Below are 15298 nucleotides of genomic sequence, written 5' to 3' on the forward strand. Positions count from 1 at the left end.
GCAAAAAGGACAAAACCTTGCCAGGGAACTCGGGGCTAAGGGTCAGGTGGAGTCTCCTGCCCATCACTCACCAAGCTCCCTTTGGGACCGTGGGGACCATCCATGCCTCGGACTCCCTGAAACATGAGATGGGTATGAGCAGGCTGGAAGGCAGGCCCAACCCTGGAGAGGCCTGCGGTTTCTGAGAGGCCTGGCCTTCCCAGAGGGTGGGACAGGCAGAGCCACATGGGTCAGTCCTCCAGTCCATCCCAGACCCAAGCAAACACACCCGGCCCAGATCCACAGGGTGTGGGTCTGTGGGACTTTTTTTTCTTGAGGGTTTTTGTTTTTTTTGACTATGTTCAGAGCCTTCCGTGCCCTGCACCATAGGGCCCTAAAAGGGCACCTGGGGGTAGAGGCTGAAGTGGAGCTGGGTGGGGGCTAGCGAGGTAGAACTGGAAGGGAGACAGGGCAGTTTGGGAAGTGGAGATTCGGAGAAGTCAGTGGGTAAGATCAGGGTCAGAAGTCAGGGGCAGTCACTTACCGGTGGTCCAGGAATACCCGGTGGGCCTTTAGGGCCAAGGAGACCCCGAGGTCCCTGCACTCAGGCGAAGGGAAGATGTGGCACACATGGGTGAGAGAAAAAGCGTCCCTTTCGTATCCATGGCCATCCTCTGGCATCCCCAGAACCCTCCCTGTCCCCACCATCCCTCTTCCTCCCCCTATTCCCCCCACAACCTGAGCCCCTGAACACTCACCGACTCTCCAGGCAACCCCCGAGGCCCAATCTCCCCATCATCTCCCTGGAGGAGGAGGACATGGTGAAGTGGCCTCACCCTCCAGCCCTCTCCCATACTCAGCCCCTGCCCTGGCCACAACACTTACCCGCTCTCCATCCTCGCCAGGGGGCCCAGGAAGGCCCTGGACACCAGTATCACCCTGGAAAATGGGCAAACAGGTAAGAGGGGCCTCAGAATTCCCAACATAGCAGACACTGACCCTCTCCAATTAGCCAACCAATTTCAGCCACTGCGCTCCTGCTGGGACCCTCAGCCTCCCTCCCTTTCCTTGAGATTCCTATCCCCTAATATACTCACCCTGTGTCCCTTCTCCCCAGGAAGCCCTGGGAGTCCATCAAAGCCTCGGTCACCCTAAGGGAAAAGGGGGCAGCCCATGTGAAGTCCCAGTCCCTTTCCCACCCCACCCCTCCCTACTGCATCCTGTGAGGGGAGGTGCCACTTTGTAAAGGAACCTGGGGAACTCAGTCATCCTCAGCAAACTGAGCTCGGATGAAGCTGTGAGCTAAGCGCCAGAGAGAGGCCCAGTCTGTCACCTTTACTCCAGGTTCCCCAGGCATCCCTCGAGCTCCATCAGCACCCGCTCGGCCCTGCAGATGCAAGGGAAGTGTCAGAGCCGGCAGGGGACAGTCCTCCACACTCTGTGCCCCATCTCCCACCCACACCCATCTCACACTCAGTCACTTACCCTGCGCCCAGCCTTGCCAGGAGGACCTGTGAGGCCCTGAGGTCCTCTGGGACCCTAGGGAAGGAAAGTCAGGGCCAGGGTCAATGGGCATCAGAGGGGGAGGCGCTGAGTTGGGGATCAAACGCGTGGGGGTGTCACCTGAGGTCCTAGATCTCCAGACTCTCCTTTCAGGCCAGGGCTCCCAGGTTGTCCCTGTGAGAGAGAAGAGAGGTTGGCTATACTAGAGGACATACCCAACAGTGACCTCAAAGCCTCCCCAAAAGAAGGAAAATAACTTTTGATGTGTTTCCTTTCCAGACTATCCATACCCCAACACACAAATAATCTCCTACCCCACGCCGTACTCACTCACCAAGGGTCCAGGGCGACCTGTGTATCCCATGGGTCCAGGGGGTCCACGGAGTGCCAGCTAGAGGAGCAGGGGACACAGCAGAGCTGAGAAGAGGCAGCTGGAGAACTCCCAACCCCAGTACTACCTCCAAATTTGCCCTTTCATTCCTAATCCCTGTTTCACTGTCCTATATGCTCCCCAACCTTTCTCTCAGCCCCAAACCAACCCAGACCTTCCCCTGCCCGACATTCCCTCCAACCTACCCTTCCTAGAGTCTTCCCTCTCCCACCACGCGCCTCCCTCCACCAAGACGCTCTCAGCCCCACTCACCCGTGCCTGCTGCAGAATCGCCTGGGCCTGAGCCTCCTGGGCAGCCACCACAGGGCCCTTGTCACCCCCACCACTGCCAAACCGGAACTGATGGGCAGAGAGAGAAGACCCAGGTTCTCTTTCAGGAAATCCACACGACCTTCCCAGCCAGAGGTGTCATCCAGTATTCCTGCCCCAACTCCCAGACTCAGGGACACCCACTGTGCCCTCCCCCTGCTTCTTCCACAGGACATTTTCAGATGATCACTTAGAGGTTTTCAGAAACTCAGCTCCTATCCTCTTCCCCCACTCACTAGCCTCTTCCCCCCAAAAATACTCTCCTTTGGTTCCAGACCCCTGAAATATACAATTTTCTGCCCAGTTCTAGATGATCCAAGTTTCATTCTAGAAGATCCATGTTGGGTTCCAGCTCATCTAATGAAGCCCTAGTTCCTCCAACCCAATGATCAATTGCTTTGGGTTAATGGTCTTTAGAGGCTCCCCAGCTTCCCCTGACGTCGGTTCTTGATGGTACAACACAATGCCCCTGCCCTCCCCATCAGCTGGTCCCAAAGCTCAGAAGACAACTCACTGGAAGCATGAGGGACGTGCCAGGAGGGCCAGGGGCCCCATCTGATCCAGGGAGCCCTGCTCGGCCAGGGGGGCCCTGGAGAGGGGAGAGAACAAGGAGGATAGGTGACACATCGGAGGATATTAGAGTCCTAGCATCACTGGGAAGCCCCCAACAGGGTAAATGCAGACTCCCCTAGATCTTTCCTGAACCCCACCCCAACCCTGTGGAGAAAAATGAGGGGAAGACACCAGACTGCTGTCCTCCTCCCCACCCAGTCTGCCCTCCTTTGTGAGGACCGGCGAGCACACCAGTCCCCTGTTCACATAAGCCAGCTAATGAGAAATTACGAAGTATGGTGCCCCGTCGGGTACCAGCGGCTTCTCTGCAGGCCTCTCTCACCCCCTTCTCACCAGCAGAGGACACTCTCTTACCCTCTCGCCAGGGTCACCAACTGGGCCTGGGTTGCCCTGGATGCCAGGGGGACCAGTTAACCCCTAGGGAACAAGAGAGGAGGGGTCAGGCGTGGGCATCCAGAGAGAAGGTGGGTATGTGGCTGAGGAGCGGTCTTTACGGAAGAGATCTGTGGGTCTGGGGGCTTTGGTCGGAAGAACACTCTGGAGTCCTGAGAAGGAGGCCTGGGCATATGCAGGGAAGACACAAATGAGTGTATAGGAACAATTTCTGAGAAAAGAACAGAGGCTTATGGGTCACAGCTAGACTCACCGCAGGGCCTTCTGGGCCGGGTGGCCCCTCCACTAGCATACCCTGCGGAGTCAAAGTTTAAAAGTCAGAGGCTACAGGACTAGCACCCCTACCTTCTTCCCTTCTTCCCACCATCCTCAGCTCAATGACCAGAATGACTTACAGGTTCCAGCACCGCAGGTTCCCCCTTCTCTCCCTTCAGCCCCCGAGGTCCACGGGCAGCCTGAGGGAGACACACATGTAACCCCTAGTGAGCCCTGAGAGCAGCCATGACCCTGGGGCTTCTCGTGTCCCAACCCCCGCCTCCACTGTCAGGTCTTCTGGAGACCGTGACCCTAACCCAAAATCCCCTCCCCCTCCCCCATACTCTTCCAGGCCTGCGGGGGAGACTGCAGGGCTCCCAATACCCCAATTCCCAGCCCCACTTCAGCAAAAACAACCTCGTCATCTCTCTGAGGACCTCCTTCATGAAGATCCTCACAACCTTCACAGGAATCCAAACCCCTTCCCAAAGCCTCTTCTGGAGGACCCTCCTTATTTCCCAAACTTCCTCTGACCCCAGAAATCCTTAGAACCTTAAGAAATCATCAACTTCCTCACCCTAACTCTAACCCACCAAATTAGAATCTCTCCAAGATTATGAACAGATAGGTATTAGGGTTTGGGGGAAGAGCATGGACCAATATGAGAATCTAATGAAACCTACAGAGTCTTCGGAAAAGAAAAAATGTATGCCCTTATGCACACATTTTTTTCTCAGAATTTTAAGGAGTTCACAAGTTTCAAATTCCCTGGAGGTTAAACATCCATACTCTAAGTAAATGTGGAAGGCAGTCCCCACTGATATTCTAAACTCAGCCCCGATACCTGGTTCTTGAAAAAATACAGCTCTTGGGCTAAGGTGCTCAAGCCTCTGAGCAGATCCCCTCAGTCTCCACAGTTCCTCTCCCAGCAAAGACACCACACCCTCCCTCTGGCCCTTATTTGTACTCCAAGCCCACCAACTGCCTCCCTTCCACTCAGATGCCCACCCCCAGCTCTGGGGCCAGAACCAAGATGAGTGCAAGGAGAATGGAGGACATCAACCACCACTCCCCCCAACTCTCCCAACAAAGATCTCCAGAATGCCCCCTCCACCTCCATCCTGACCAAACAGTAATGATCAATTTCCAAACTCTCCCATATCAGAGATCAACTTCAAATTTCCAGAAAGCAACAGTTAAAAAAGGCAACACAGGGTAAAGGGTGGCAATATTAGAGAAGGGAGGTACGGCATGAGGCAGCAGGTGGAGAGGGTAGCTCTAGCTGCAAGGCAGGCAAAAGATGAAGTGAGTAGACAGGAAACATCCCAACCAACAGGTAGTGGTTGAAGACATGGAAAACAACTAAGGGAAATAGAATGAAGGGACAAACACTTGGAAGCAAGAAGGATGCCAGGGCCAAGAAAAATTAAACATGGCCAAAATGGTCAGAAAATGAACCGGACAAACAGGAAATGGTTGGACAGACAAGAAGTAGCCAAGAGCCTTGGCTGGTGTGGTTCAGTGGATTGAGTGCTGGTCTGTGAACCAAAGGTCACCTCCTAGTTGGGGCACATTCCTGGGTTGCAAGCCAGACCCTGACTTGCGGGTGTGCAAGAGGCAACCACAGTTGCCAACCACAGAAACATTGATGTTTCTCTCCCTCTCGTTAAAAATAATAAATAAATAATAATAATAATAGTAAGCCACCAAGAAAAGAAAATCTAGGAAGCAGACTTTCAACAACAATCTAACTACAATGACCAAGAGGAAGAAGAGATTCACAAAGCAGACAGAAAGTGGCTCCTGGATAGGGGCTGACAGCAATGAAAGACAGTCCCCCAGGAAACACAAACATGAAAGCAAGTACACACACGAAATGACCACGATAAATAAGACCCCTTTCAGTCTAATATGGTACAGTCACCAAGATGGATGGCATGACTGGAGAAGACAGGAAGGGACAGACAGACAGTGGCCCATAATAGGTTAGAAAGTGTGACACAGGAAACAAGATCATTTGGCAGCAACACGGATAAAACTGTTTTGACCGAGAAAAAATGATGGAGACATACTGAAAATGGGCAAAAGGGCTTATTGACCAAAAGCTTTATGAAATTCATCTTGACTGAGACAGGAAGTGGCCAAAAAAGACAGGAAGTTGCCATAAGACTTTTTAAAAGTCCCACTGCCCAGAGCAGAAGAATCCATAAAGAGTCACAGGGTAAAGCATTTGGCAAGGGAAGGCAGGAAGTTATATATTCAAGCAACATAGACACCTTACGTGGACAGAAAGTGGCAAACCACCAATGTGAAGTAGCTCACAGCCAACAGACAGTAATTAAAAACAACAGGAAGCAATTCTTACAGCTCCCACTGGAGGTCAAGAATAGAAGAGGAGCTCCTTTCACTTACGGCTCCTAAGCGGGCTGTCTCCGCAGAGAGGGCAGGGCCAAGTTCCGTCTCCTCACGGTAATCGTCCCCATAGCCATAGGTGTAATCGTAGGGCCCTGCTGGGGGGTCTGTGCCACCCTCCCCATATTCCTCTGTCAGGAACCTGTTGGCTGTGGAGGGGACCTGGAGATCTGTCTGCTCCTTCCCGGAGATGGGGAGGGAGAGGGGTAGACAGGGGCATTAGGGTTGAAAGGAGTTTTCCCTGGACCCCAGGTGTGAAAACTTCTAGCCCAAAGGATTTATGAAGGTAATTGGGACTGGAGTTTTTTCCCAAGAAGAGCAAGGGGAGCAGTTGTATAGAAAGGTGATAGGCCATCAAGACCCTAAATCAGGAGGGATGTCCAGAAAATGGGCTTGGTAGGAAGAAATGGTGGATAACAAGAAGGGTGGCCAGAGGGCTGGACTCACTGTGGACAGTCCATGAACATGATAGACAATGGAGTTTAGGGAATAGCCAAAGAAACAAAGGATAGCATTGGACAGAAAATGGCTCTTAGGAACAGAAATGGGACACAGGAAGTAAAACCATTCGACAGAAGCATGGAGAGGAGGCTACTCTGAAATCAAAGAACAATGGAAGGACACATGGACATTAAAGAAAAACGCTTGTACTGAGAGAGACAAGCAGACCCATTGGTCTGGAATGACCAGGAGACAGAAGACCACAAATGAACATGACAAAGAGCCCTCTGGCCAGAGGAGGGGCTGATTCATCAAGATGACATAGGGCCTGACTGGTGGGTCACAGCTACCCACTGCCCCCAGCTGGGATGAACGTGGGGGGTGGAATTACCTCCTCAGGGGGTGGCAAGGGGCTTGACTCCAGGACTCCTTCCTCTTGACCTGGGGTAGGGTACTAACACCAAGGAGAAGGGGGAGGAGAGTAGCACGGGGGTGGGATGGGAAGGGACGAAGAGAGGTTAGCAAGAAGGGCAGCAAAGCGACCAAAGCAGTACCATGTCCCCCTCCCCAAGGGTAGTGTCTGTCTGTGCTAGGGGTGGGGGAAATCTCAGGTCTTACAGCCCCTTTAGAGGGGGACAGTTTAGGGAGAGCGACTCTCTGTGATCACAGAGGCTTGGAAGCTGAGATTTGGATGCCCTGGCTCTACCTGCCAGTAACCGCTGCCTCTGGTCCTGAGGGGGCCCCAGACAGTGGGGAGGGCTGTCTGCTGAGCTGGGCTTCCGGAGTGGGAAGGCTGGCCCCATGTTGGCCCAGAGCCTCTAATTCGAGAGGGTCTCCAGCCTGGGGAAGGGGATGCTTGCCAGGCTGCTGACCTCTTGGCAGGTGGGGCAGACTTTCGGGGTGGGGTGTGGCACCACCTGGGGGGAGGGGGAGCCCTGTGGTTGGGGCTCCCAGGCCTCTGCAGCAGAGAGACATGGGAGGGGGCAGTGAGGAAACCTCCATTGTCTAAATATATGGCGCCTTTCCTCACACTTGGTGTCATAGATATTTGCACAGGGTGGTAGAAGAAATAATAGAAAGGAAGAGGTCTCTCAAGTTTACCTGGTAATCAGGGGTCGTCCTCGCAGTCATCACATCGTAATAGAGGGGCTCGTAGTCATAGTGGAGAGACTCAGTGGGCTGGGGTTAGGGAAGGGGCAGCAGGATAGGTAGGAAGGAGTGGGGGGCAGGGGAGGGTAGAGTGAGGGAGGTGAGATGGTTTGGGATTGGGGAACAGGATAGGTATGAAGTTGAGAAACAGAGTTGGAGATGAAAAGATAGATTGGGGGACAGGAGAGAGATGGGGAGAGGCAGGAAATGGGGGATCCCGCATGTGGGACAGAAGCAGACACAATTAAGAGATTGGCACTTTGATCTGAGACCACTGACCCCAGGTCAAATCTGTCACCCTAACCTTCAGAACTCTACCCAATCCACAGCCTCCCTGCCTTCTCCCAGCACTGCCCCTTAGCCACCCCCTCCTGTACAGGAGCCAGACACGGCCCCACCTCCACCTTCCAGAGACTCTTTCAGGATTCCCTCTATCTTCTGCTCCTTCCCCATTTCTCCTCCTAGGTCTCACCATTTCAGCTTCTTTCTCCCTGCTTCTCTCTCTCCCCTAATCTGCTTTCCCATCCTCTGTCCTAAAGTCTCAGCCCCTCACCCTCTCTTCTAATCTCTTAATTCAATGAAGGAATGGGAAACCCAAGGACATAGTTTCAGGAAGACTGGCAGAGGAGGAGACACAAGGAGGGGACACAGTTCCCAGCCACAAATTCTTCATAATGATTCTTTTTATTTTGAAATGAAAATAAAAAGGTTGATGAATGAGGACTGGGGGGTGAGTGATGGGAATAGGGAGGTATGGTTGGGGAAGGGCATTAGGGAGGGAAGAACAGGAGGCCCAAAATAGGACGGGGTGCTCTGGACACTGGAGGAACTCTCTTGGGGGGGTGTCTGAGTGTCTTCCCTCCCTGCGGTGTGCTTTAGTTTGGGGTCCACCTAGCTCCCTCACCTGTCTCTGGGGTTCCTGGTTTTGGGGCCTACGAAGTCTTGATGGTTGCTGCTTTGGAGACCTCTGGGCTCTGTAAGAGTGTTGTTTCTGAGGTCTCTCCTTCCAGTTCCCCTCACACTCCAGCTCCTTCTGTTCACAGGATCCATAGGCAGCTTGCACCCCCGGAACAATGACAAGCTCCTGGACATCGCCCTGCAAACATGAGGAAGGAACACCAATGGAGGGAGGCAGAGAGGGCTTCAGAGAGAGACAAAGGGTACAGTTTGGGACAGAAGGTAGGAGGCCAATTCTAGGCATAACTGTACAATGGGAGAAGGTCATCGTCAGCCCTCCATGTGCACAGCCCTTTTCAGTCCCCATTGGACCTTCTCAACAACTGGGAAAGTCAGTAGCACAAGGATCTTTACGCCCACTGTTCAGATACATTCCATTCAGAAAAGTTCAGAGGCAATGACTGGCCCAAGGTCACTAACAGTGGTAGAATCAGGATTCATACCATCCAACTCTAAATGCAATACCCTTTGCCTACCCCCTGCCCCTGTGGTAATGCTTGATTGGGCCTTTTCACAGGGGCTCCTGGAGACAGTGGCCCAGCCTTAGTTGTTCTGACCTCCCACTGGCAGTAATGATGAGAATTCCCAGGGCCTCTAGAAATGAGGGAAGGGAAAGACACTTCAGAATTCCAATGGCTTTTATTTGTGCCCATACGTGATACTTAACAAACCCTGCCTTGTATTGTATTTTGGGGTATTGCCTCATCTCCAGAACAGAATGGGGAACTGCTTGGAATGACAGAAACCTTATTATTATTATTCTATTTTCCCTTTGGCATTAAATAAGCAGATATTCAGAAAATGTTAACTGGTTGGGTGGGTGGGTGGGTGCATGAGTGAGTTAATGGGGGTTCAAATGCATGACTTAATGGGAAGTGTGATAAATGATGAAATGAATGAATGAATGAATGAATTGGTGGGTAGATAAATGGGAGGTACAGAGCAGATGAAAATAGTAGTGGGCAGGTAGATGGGTGGAAGTGAATAGATGGATGAATGAAAGGTTGGACAGAGAGTGGGTAGGTGAGGAAATGGGTGTGCAAGTGGTGGATGAATGGTTGTATGCACCCTTATATGCATGGGTAGATGGGGTGGGGAGGCGGATGAGTGAGTGAATGGACAGATGGGCTAAAGAGAATAGATGAGCAGAAGGACAGATTGATAGATAAGTGGTTTGAAGGAAGAAATGGCTGAGTAGGGGAAGAATGGTCATATGGATAGATACAAACCTGAATGCTTGAGTGATGGGTGAGTAGGTAACTGGATGGGTGGGTAAATGGAAGGGTGAGTGGGTGAATGGATGAGTGAGGAGACAGAGAGACTGGTTGAATGGATGGATAAATGGGCAGAATCATGAAGACTGAATGACAGAATAAGTGACTGTGGACAGTCCTGCCATATAAGTGGCCACCATGTAAGTGGACACCTAGTTCTCATTCAGAGAAAATTAGCCCTGGGGATAGGAAATTAGAATATGCATGCATGAGAGGAAAAATGAGGGTTAGGGAATAGGAAGATGGCATGTTAGGGCCAGAAGAGGAATAGCTATAAGATAGGGGGCAAGAAATAACTCTGTTCTCTGATTGCTCTGGTTACCTCAAAGACTTCTTCATCCAAGATACGGGCACCAAAGATGATCACTCCACGCGTGTCCAACACTGGACGAGTACTTCGGGGGAGGGGCCGGGTGACTCGCTTCTTACAGTCAACAATGAGGGTGACAGACTGGCCCTTTACAGCCACACCCATGTGGTGCCACCTGGTCATGGTGTGAAAGGTTCAAGTGACTGACTGAAGGAAGAAAGTCAACAGAGCTGGGAAGCAGCTGATGAAAGGGTTAAGGCCAGTAATAGTAATAGTAGTAAGCACAGTAGCTATCATTTATTGAGTGCTTACAATGCACCAGGCACCAGGAAGGCAGTTTCTCTTTTGACTCTCATGATTCTATTAACCCTACTTTACAAACACAGAAATGGGAGTTCAACGAGCTAAGTAACTTGCCCAAAGAACAGGCTAGTACTACATCCGAGGATTTAAACTCCAAAGCCCAAACTCTAAGCTACAAGCAACTGAAGTTTGAGCAGTGGTAGGTGAAGGATGGCCTAAATGGTAGGCAGGGTTTCCCAGTTTAAGGAGTGGGGATTCTGGGGCAGTGGCCAGAGGGGAGCTCCTGAAACTGCCGGTCAGACGGACTGGAGGCGCACGCTAACTTACTTGCCATCTGCTAGGTTCAGGCCTCTGAAGACTGGCTGAGCTGGATGCCGAGGTCGGCCAGTCTGATCCTCATACAGGAAGCGGACATGTCGGCCAAGCTCCAGGCCCAGCTGTCGGATGCCCTGGGCACTATAAAGGGTGAGGAGGGGAGCCTGGAGGCCAGGGCGGGTCCGGACAACAGTCAACAAAGAGAAATCTTTGGGAAAACCTCCTGGGACCCAAAAGAGACACACACACAGGTGTCACGAAAAGCAAACAGAACCACAAACTCATTCCCTTCAGGTTTCTGATCGCAAATCCCACCCATGACCTAGCCCCGCTCTCCCTGCTCCACCACATCACCCACCTGGGAAGAGCTGGCGAGTGGGTGCGCTCAGCTGAGCAGGTCGGGACACTCGGTAGGCCACATCAGCTGGGCAGATACCTCTTGCCTTTCGGACACCATCAGGGAGGGAGGGAAACCTCAGGGCCCGAAGCACATCCACAGGGGGTGTACCTGGGGGGGGTCCATGAGGGTCAGGGGGTGGGACACACCCTCAGGAGGGCCTAGAGAAGGGGCATTTGCAGTCTAGAACTCAGCTTCCTGGGATTCATGCTCCCTGGAAAGCAAAGGTTGCCTTTCCTTTTCTTGCTCTGGAATGAATGGGAAACCAGAGTCACAGGTGTTCATGTTCACTCTTGCCCCTCCCCCTCCCAACACCCTGTCATGCTTACTCTCTCCCTACCTCTGCCTTACAGCCTATGACTCTATCTTTATTCTTTTCAAAAAATGATTTATTTACTTATTTTAGAGAGAGAAGGGAGGGAGAAAGAGAAGGCAAAAAACATCAGTATGAGAGAGATATCTGCTACCACCTTCCATTAATGTCTCTGGGGATGGAACCAGCAATCCAGGCACATGTTCTGACCTGGAATCAAACCAGGGACCCCTTGGTTCACAGGAGGACGCCCAGCAAACCCAGCTACACTGGTTGGCCAGAGCTCTCTAATCTCTCCTACTATCTCTCTCCACTCTCCACCCACCTCCCCTTCTTTCTCTCACTGTCTTTCTTCCTGTCTTTGTCTCTGTACCTGTTAGTCTCTTTCTCCCTGCCTGTCCTTTTCCATTTCCCTCACACTCTGTCCACCTTTCTCTTTCCTTGTCTTTCTCCCACTTTCCAACTCTCTTTCTGTCTTTTTGGTTTCTGGATCTCTGGCATCTGTCCCATGTCTCCAGCACAAACATCTGGGCAATCGATCATCCCGGGCACCAGAGGTGCAGGGGGCCCAGGGGGAGCAGAGAGACACCTCTACAGGGAGGGGGCTTCAAACTGCTACAGTTCCCAAATTTGGAGAGGTAGGGATAATTCTGATCATAAAGAGGAAGGAGATATAAGAAAGATCCACCCAGGAGCCTGTGCCCCTACCTTGGGAGAAGGGTGGAGGGGCAGGGTAGGGGGAGAGCCTGAAGCTGCCACGTGGAGCCAGAGCAAGTCCAAGGCCCCAAGACACACATCTGTAGATTCCATCAGAATCCTTGCCCAAAACCTGGGCAAGTTCCCCACGACTGAAACTTCAACCTTGCTCCACCACCCATCCCACTCAGCATTCACAGTTCAGTTTCAAGACCCAGGCCACCAGCCCTATCCACCTAGAACTTGTTTTCCTAGAGCTCAAACTCCCAGCAAGACAAAGGTCACCTCTCCATTTCTTGCTCCCTGCTATACACACTCCTCACACCATCAGCTCCAGACTGGAAAAATTCCAAAGAAAGTTCCTGCAAAACTTTCATAGAAGCATGGGGCAAGGCAGGGGCCAGAGCTATCAGGAGAGCAGAGCTGGGCAGGGTGGCTGAGGTGTGGGTGGGGTTGGGGGGGGGCAGGCAGAGAAAAGGCCCTTTGAGTCCAGGAGCCAGGAAACCACGGCCTTGCCCCCTCCATCCTACCCCCGCCCTAGCCTGGCCTCCGAGTGTGGCAGCTCCACAAACACAGTACACAAGGGCTTCTTTGAGAGACAGGCGGTAAGTGAGACAGAGACACAGGACTCACAGAGACCCCAGGCTAAGGAGACCTCAGGAGCACCCACTCTCCACCAATCCCCAGGACAGTGCAGTTCCATCCTATAGATGACCCGCCCACAGGCTACCCACCTGTCTTCCCACCACAGGCCACATATGTGTCCCACTGTCTCTGGCCTCAATCTGCCCCACAGGCTCCCCACGGGCAGCTCCATCATTCCATCACCACCAACATTCTACCACTGGGCCCCCAAATGCCTCATCCATTATTCTTTTGAATTATGCATTAACCCATTTCCCTATAGAGTCCCACCTCTAACAACGCAGTTCCAAAATAAGACAGTCACCTCAGCCATCTCCCTACCTCCATGCTACACGGTCCCTTTTCCCCCAAGAAAGACTCCTAGAGTCTAAACATTGCACACTTGTCCCTTGTCCCTGAGCCTCACACTGCTCACAACTTGGAAGTTCTTCCTTCTGTAATCTAATCTGAATCCTTTATGTTGCTATTCTGACCATTTTCTCTCCAAAGCAGAAAAGAAATAGTCAAGTTATATGCAAATCAGTTTCCAGGGTTTGGGGGGGGGGGGGCTTGCTCTAGCCTGCTAGGACCCAGGTGCTCTCAGCTCTCTCCCCTCTGACATCAAAGCCCCTTTCCTTGAAGCCAGGAATTCTGGACCCTGGGAAAAAGAAGGAAAAGACTGGAATTGTGAACACCAGGATCCCAGGAGAGCCCCCATTGGCCAGAGGGGGCGGAGTGGGGCAGGAATGCAAAGACTTGGCTGCCACCTCAGACACCTGATCCCGGCCTGTCCAGCGGCCGTCCTGTTGGCAGCCAGCCCCAGTATTCCCCCGAGCCAGCCGCGTGGCAGCATCGAGGGCACAGGGAGGGGGAAGGGGTTCCTGTCTGGGAAGCCAATGGAAGTAGTTCAGGCATCCCTTCTTTCTCTATTTACTAGGCTGTGCTCTGATCCACAGATGCTCTCCCTCAGCCTCAAGACACAGACAGAAAGCAGGAAGAAATACATGCACCTCTCACCCATCTGCATTGACATCTACCCCCTCACCCCATTACTGGCTGGACCACACCGGCACTGGCCATCTTCCGCCCTCCCCACGACCCCAGCATCCCACCCCACTCACGGCTAAGGTGAGACTCCCCTTTAGCCTCAGCTGCCCTCCCCCAGTTAATTCAAGGAGGGAAAGAGATTCCTACCCTGGCTGCATGGGACCCAGGTATCCTATCTTCTACCCTGGACCTCTGATCCCCTTGTTGGACTCAGAAGCTCCGCCCCAGGCACCAGCTGCCCCATGCCCAGGGTACTCAGAGCCCCAGACTGACTCCGAGGACACAGGCGCAGGGACTCCTCTTACCTGCCCAGGCTGGGGCCCAGCTTAGCCCCAGCACCAGAGGTACAAGCAGGAGGAGGCGACGGCAGCAGCGGCTGAACCGCTGCATGGCTGATGACCAGAACACCGGTCCCGGGGACCCAAGGGCGCCGGAGGCAATGAACGTCCCAGGCTGACAGGAGAGAACGATCGGACTGTAAGCCTTGGACGCGTGGGTCCCAGGGAGAGGTCAGAGGCTCTTGGGTAGCAAGTGCCCTCCGCGGCCGAGCTCCATGCAGCAAGGAGCTGACAGCCTCCCGGCACTGCTCCCTTCTCAGTGGCCGCAGCTCCCGTCTCCTGTGTGTCCTCAGCCACCCCTGTGGCCCAGAGCCCCCACCCCGCCCCACTACTCCAGCTGCCCGCCCACAACCGCCAGGAAGAACCCCGGCCCCACCTCGGTCTCCACCTGGGGTGGGGAAGCGGACAGGAATACTCCTTCGCTGATCCTCTGACTGCTCTGCCCTGCTCCTTGCAAGAACTCAATGGCCTACATCGCAAGATTCTCTTTTCAGGAACCCCAATCTCTTCCCCGGCCCCTTCCTTTTCTAGGACCCAGACGTCCAGTCACAACCCCCTCCCCTCAGTTCCCTCCCCCTTGGGGGCCCACAGCCCCCTTTCGGCAGAGTCCTGGGCGGGACTTAAGAGTACAGTGGGAGGGGAGAGGCGGGCCTGGGGGTCGCTACCACCCCCCAACACGTCTCCACAATTACTTCCCCCACCCTGCCCCATATAATTACAGAGCAGCCGCGGCAGGGGTATTTATAGACAGGGCTATAGATAGTGGCTGGAGACCTGGGGCTGGAAGGCAAAGTCTGCAGGGGATAGGGGGTGGAGGGCAGGGAGGGAGGTGGAGAGAGCCTGAGTAGGGGACAGAGACTGGACAAACAGGTTAATCACGTCCCAAGAGGTGAAAATGGGGGGGGTGAGGTAAAGAAGTCTGGGAACCCAGATGAAAACGGACCTAGTGGAGAGACGAAGGGACAGTCTACGCTAGTTGGAAGAGTCCGGGGAAAAGAGGTCACTCAAGGACAAGAGGCCACCTCCAGGTGGGCAACAGCTGAGGATGCAGCAGCGTCCAGTCCCCAAGTGAGCCCCAGGAATGGGCACCGCGCCGGGTCTGCCCGGAGCCCTCAGCGGCCAGTGAGGACATGCTGGCAGCGCAAGGCTCCGCAGTCCACTGTCGCTAGGAGGGCGCTAGCGAACAAGGCGCCTTTGAGAATCCGCCGCCCCGCCCCCAGCCTGGCACCCCCTCATCCCTCTCCCCGACAAAGCGTGCCTTGTGTCCCCCCACCCTGCGGCTGCCCCTCAGCCCCAGGGAACCTCGGCCACAGTGTCGG

General features: G+C 53.5%; 1 protein-coding gene across 5 annotated transcripts in view; it reads right to left on the reverse strand.

The window, feature by feature from the left end:
- COL11A2 (collagen type XI alpha 2 chain) overlaps positions 1 to 15171 on the reverse strand; it is a 29450-nt gene extending 14279 nt beyond the window's left edge. Inside the window, exons 1-23 of one of the 5 annotated variants that reach the window (XM_037052713.1) lie at positions 14368 to 15171; positions 13947 to 14094; positions 10923 to 11072; positions 10577 to 10787; positions 9959 to 10121; positions 8310 to 8501; positions 7358 to 7435; positions 6648 to 6710; positions 5816 to 5995; positions 3544 to 3603; positions 3402 to 3443; positions 3110 to 3172; positions 2697 to 2771; positions 2126 to 2212; positions 1817 to 1873; positions 1603 to 1656; positions 1465 to 1518; positions 1313 to 1366; positions 1077 to 1130; positions 865 to 918; positions 738 to 782; positions 524 to 577; positions 72 to 116 (exon numbers count right to left, since the gene is read on the reverse strand). In XM_037052713.1, coding sequence (XP_036908608.1) covers positions 72 to 116; positions 524 to 577; positions 738 to 782; positions 865 to 918; positions 1077 to 1130; positions 1313 to 1366; positions 1465 to 1518; positions 1603 to 1656; positions 1817 to 1873; positions 2126 to 2212; positions 2697 to 2771; positions 3110 to 3172; positions 3402 to 3443; positions 3544 to 3603; positions 5816 to 5995; positions 6648 to 6710; positions 7358 to 7435; positions 8310 to 8501; positions 9959 to 10121; positions 10577 to 10787; positions 10923 to 11072; positions 13947 to 14031 — 1920 coding nt within the window. In that variant the 5' untranslated portion in view covers positions 14032 to 14094; positions 14368 to 15171. Of the gene's footprint in view, positions 1 to 71; positions 117 to 523; positions 578 to 737; positions 783 to 864; positions 919 to 1076; positions 1131 to 1312; positions 1367 to 1464; positions 1519 to 1602; positions 1657 to 1816; positions 1874 to 2125; positions 2213 to 2696; positions 2772 to 3109; positions 3173 to 3401; positions 3444 to 3543; positions 3604 to 5815; positions 5996 to 6647; positions 6711 to 7357; positions 7436 to 8309; positions 8502 to 9958; positions 10122 to 10576; positions 10788 to 10922; positions 11073 to 13946; positions 14266 to 14355 lie in introns of those variants that run through there. The other 4 variants (XM_037052712.1, XM_037052711.1, XM_037052714.1 and 1 more) reach the window with 4 other exon arrangements.
- Positions 15172 to 15298: the final 127 nt, after the last annotated feature.

Source organism: Sturnira hondurensis, unplaced genomic scaffold, assembly GCF_014824575.4.
Source record: "Sturnira hondurensis isolate 20B ecotype Veracruz unplaced genomic scaffold, ASM1482457v3 Scaffold0007578, whole genome shotgun sequence".
In the NCBI taxonomy this organism is placed as follows: Eukaryota; Metazoa; Chordata; class Mammalia; order Chiroptera; family Phyllostomidae; genus Sturnira; species Sturnira hondurensis.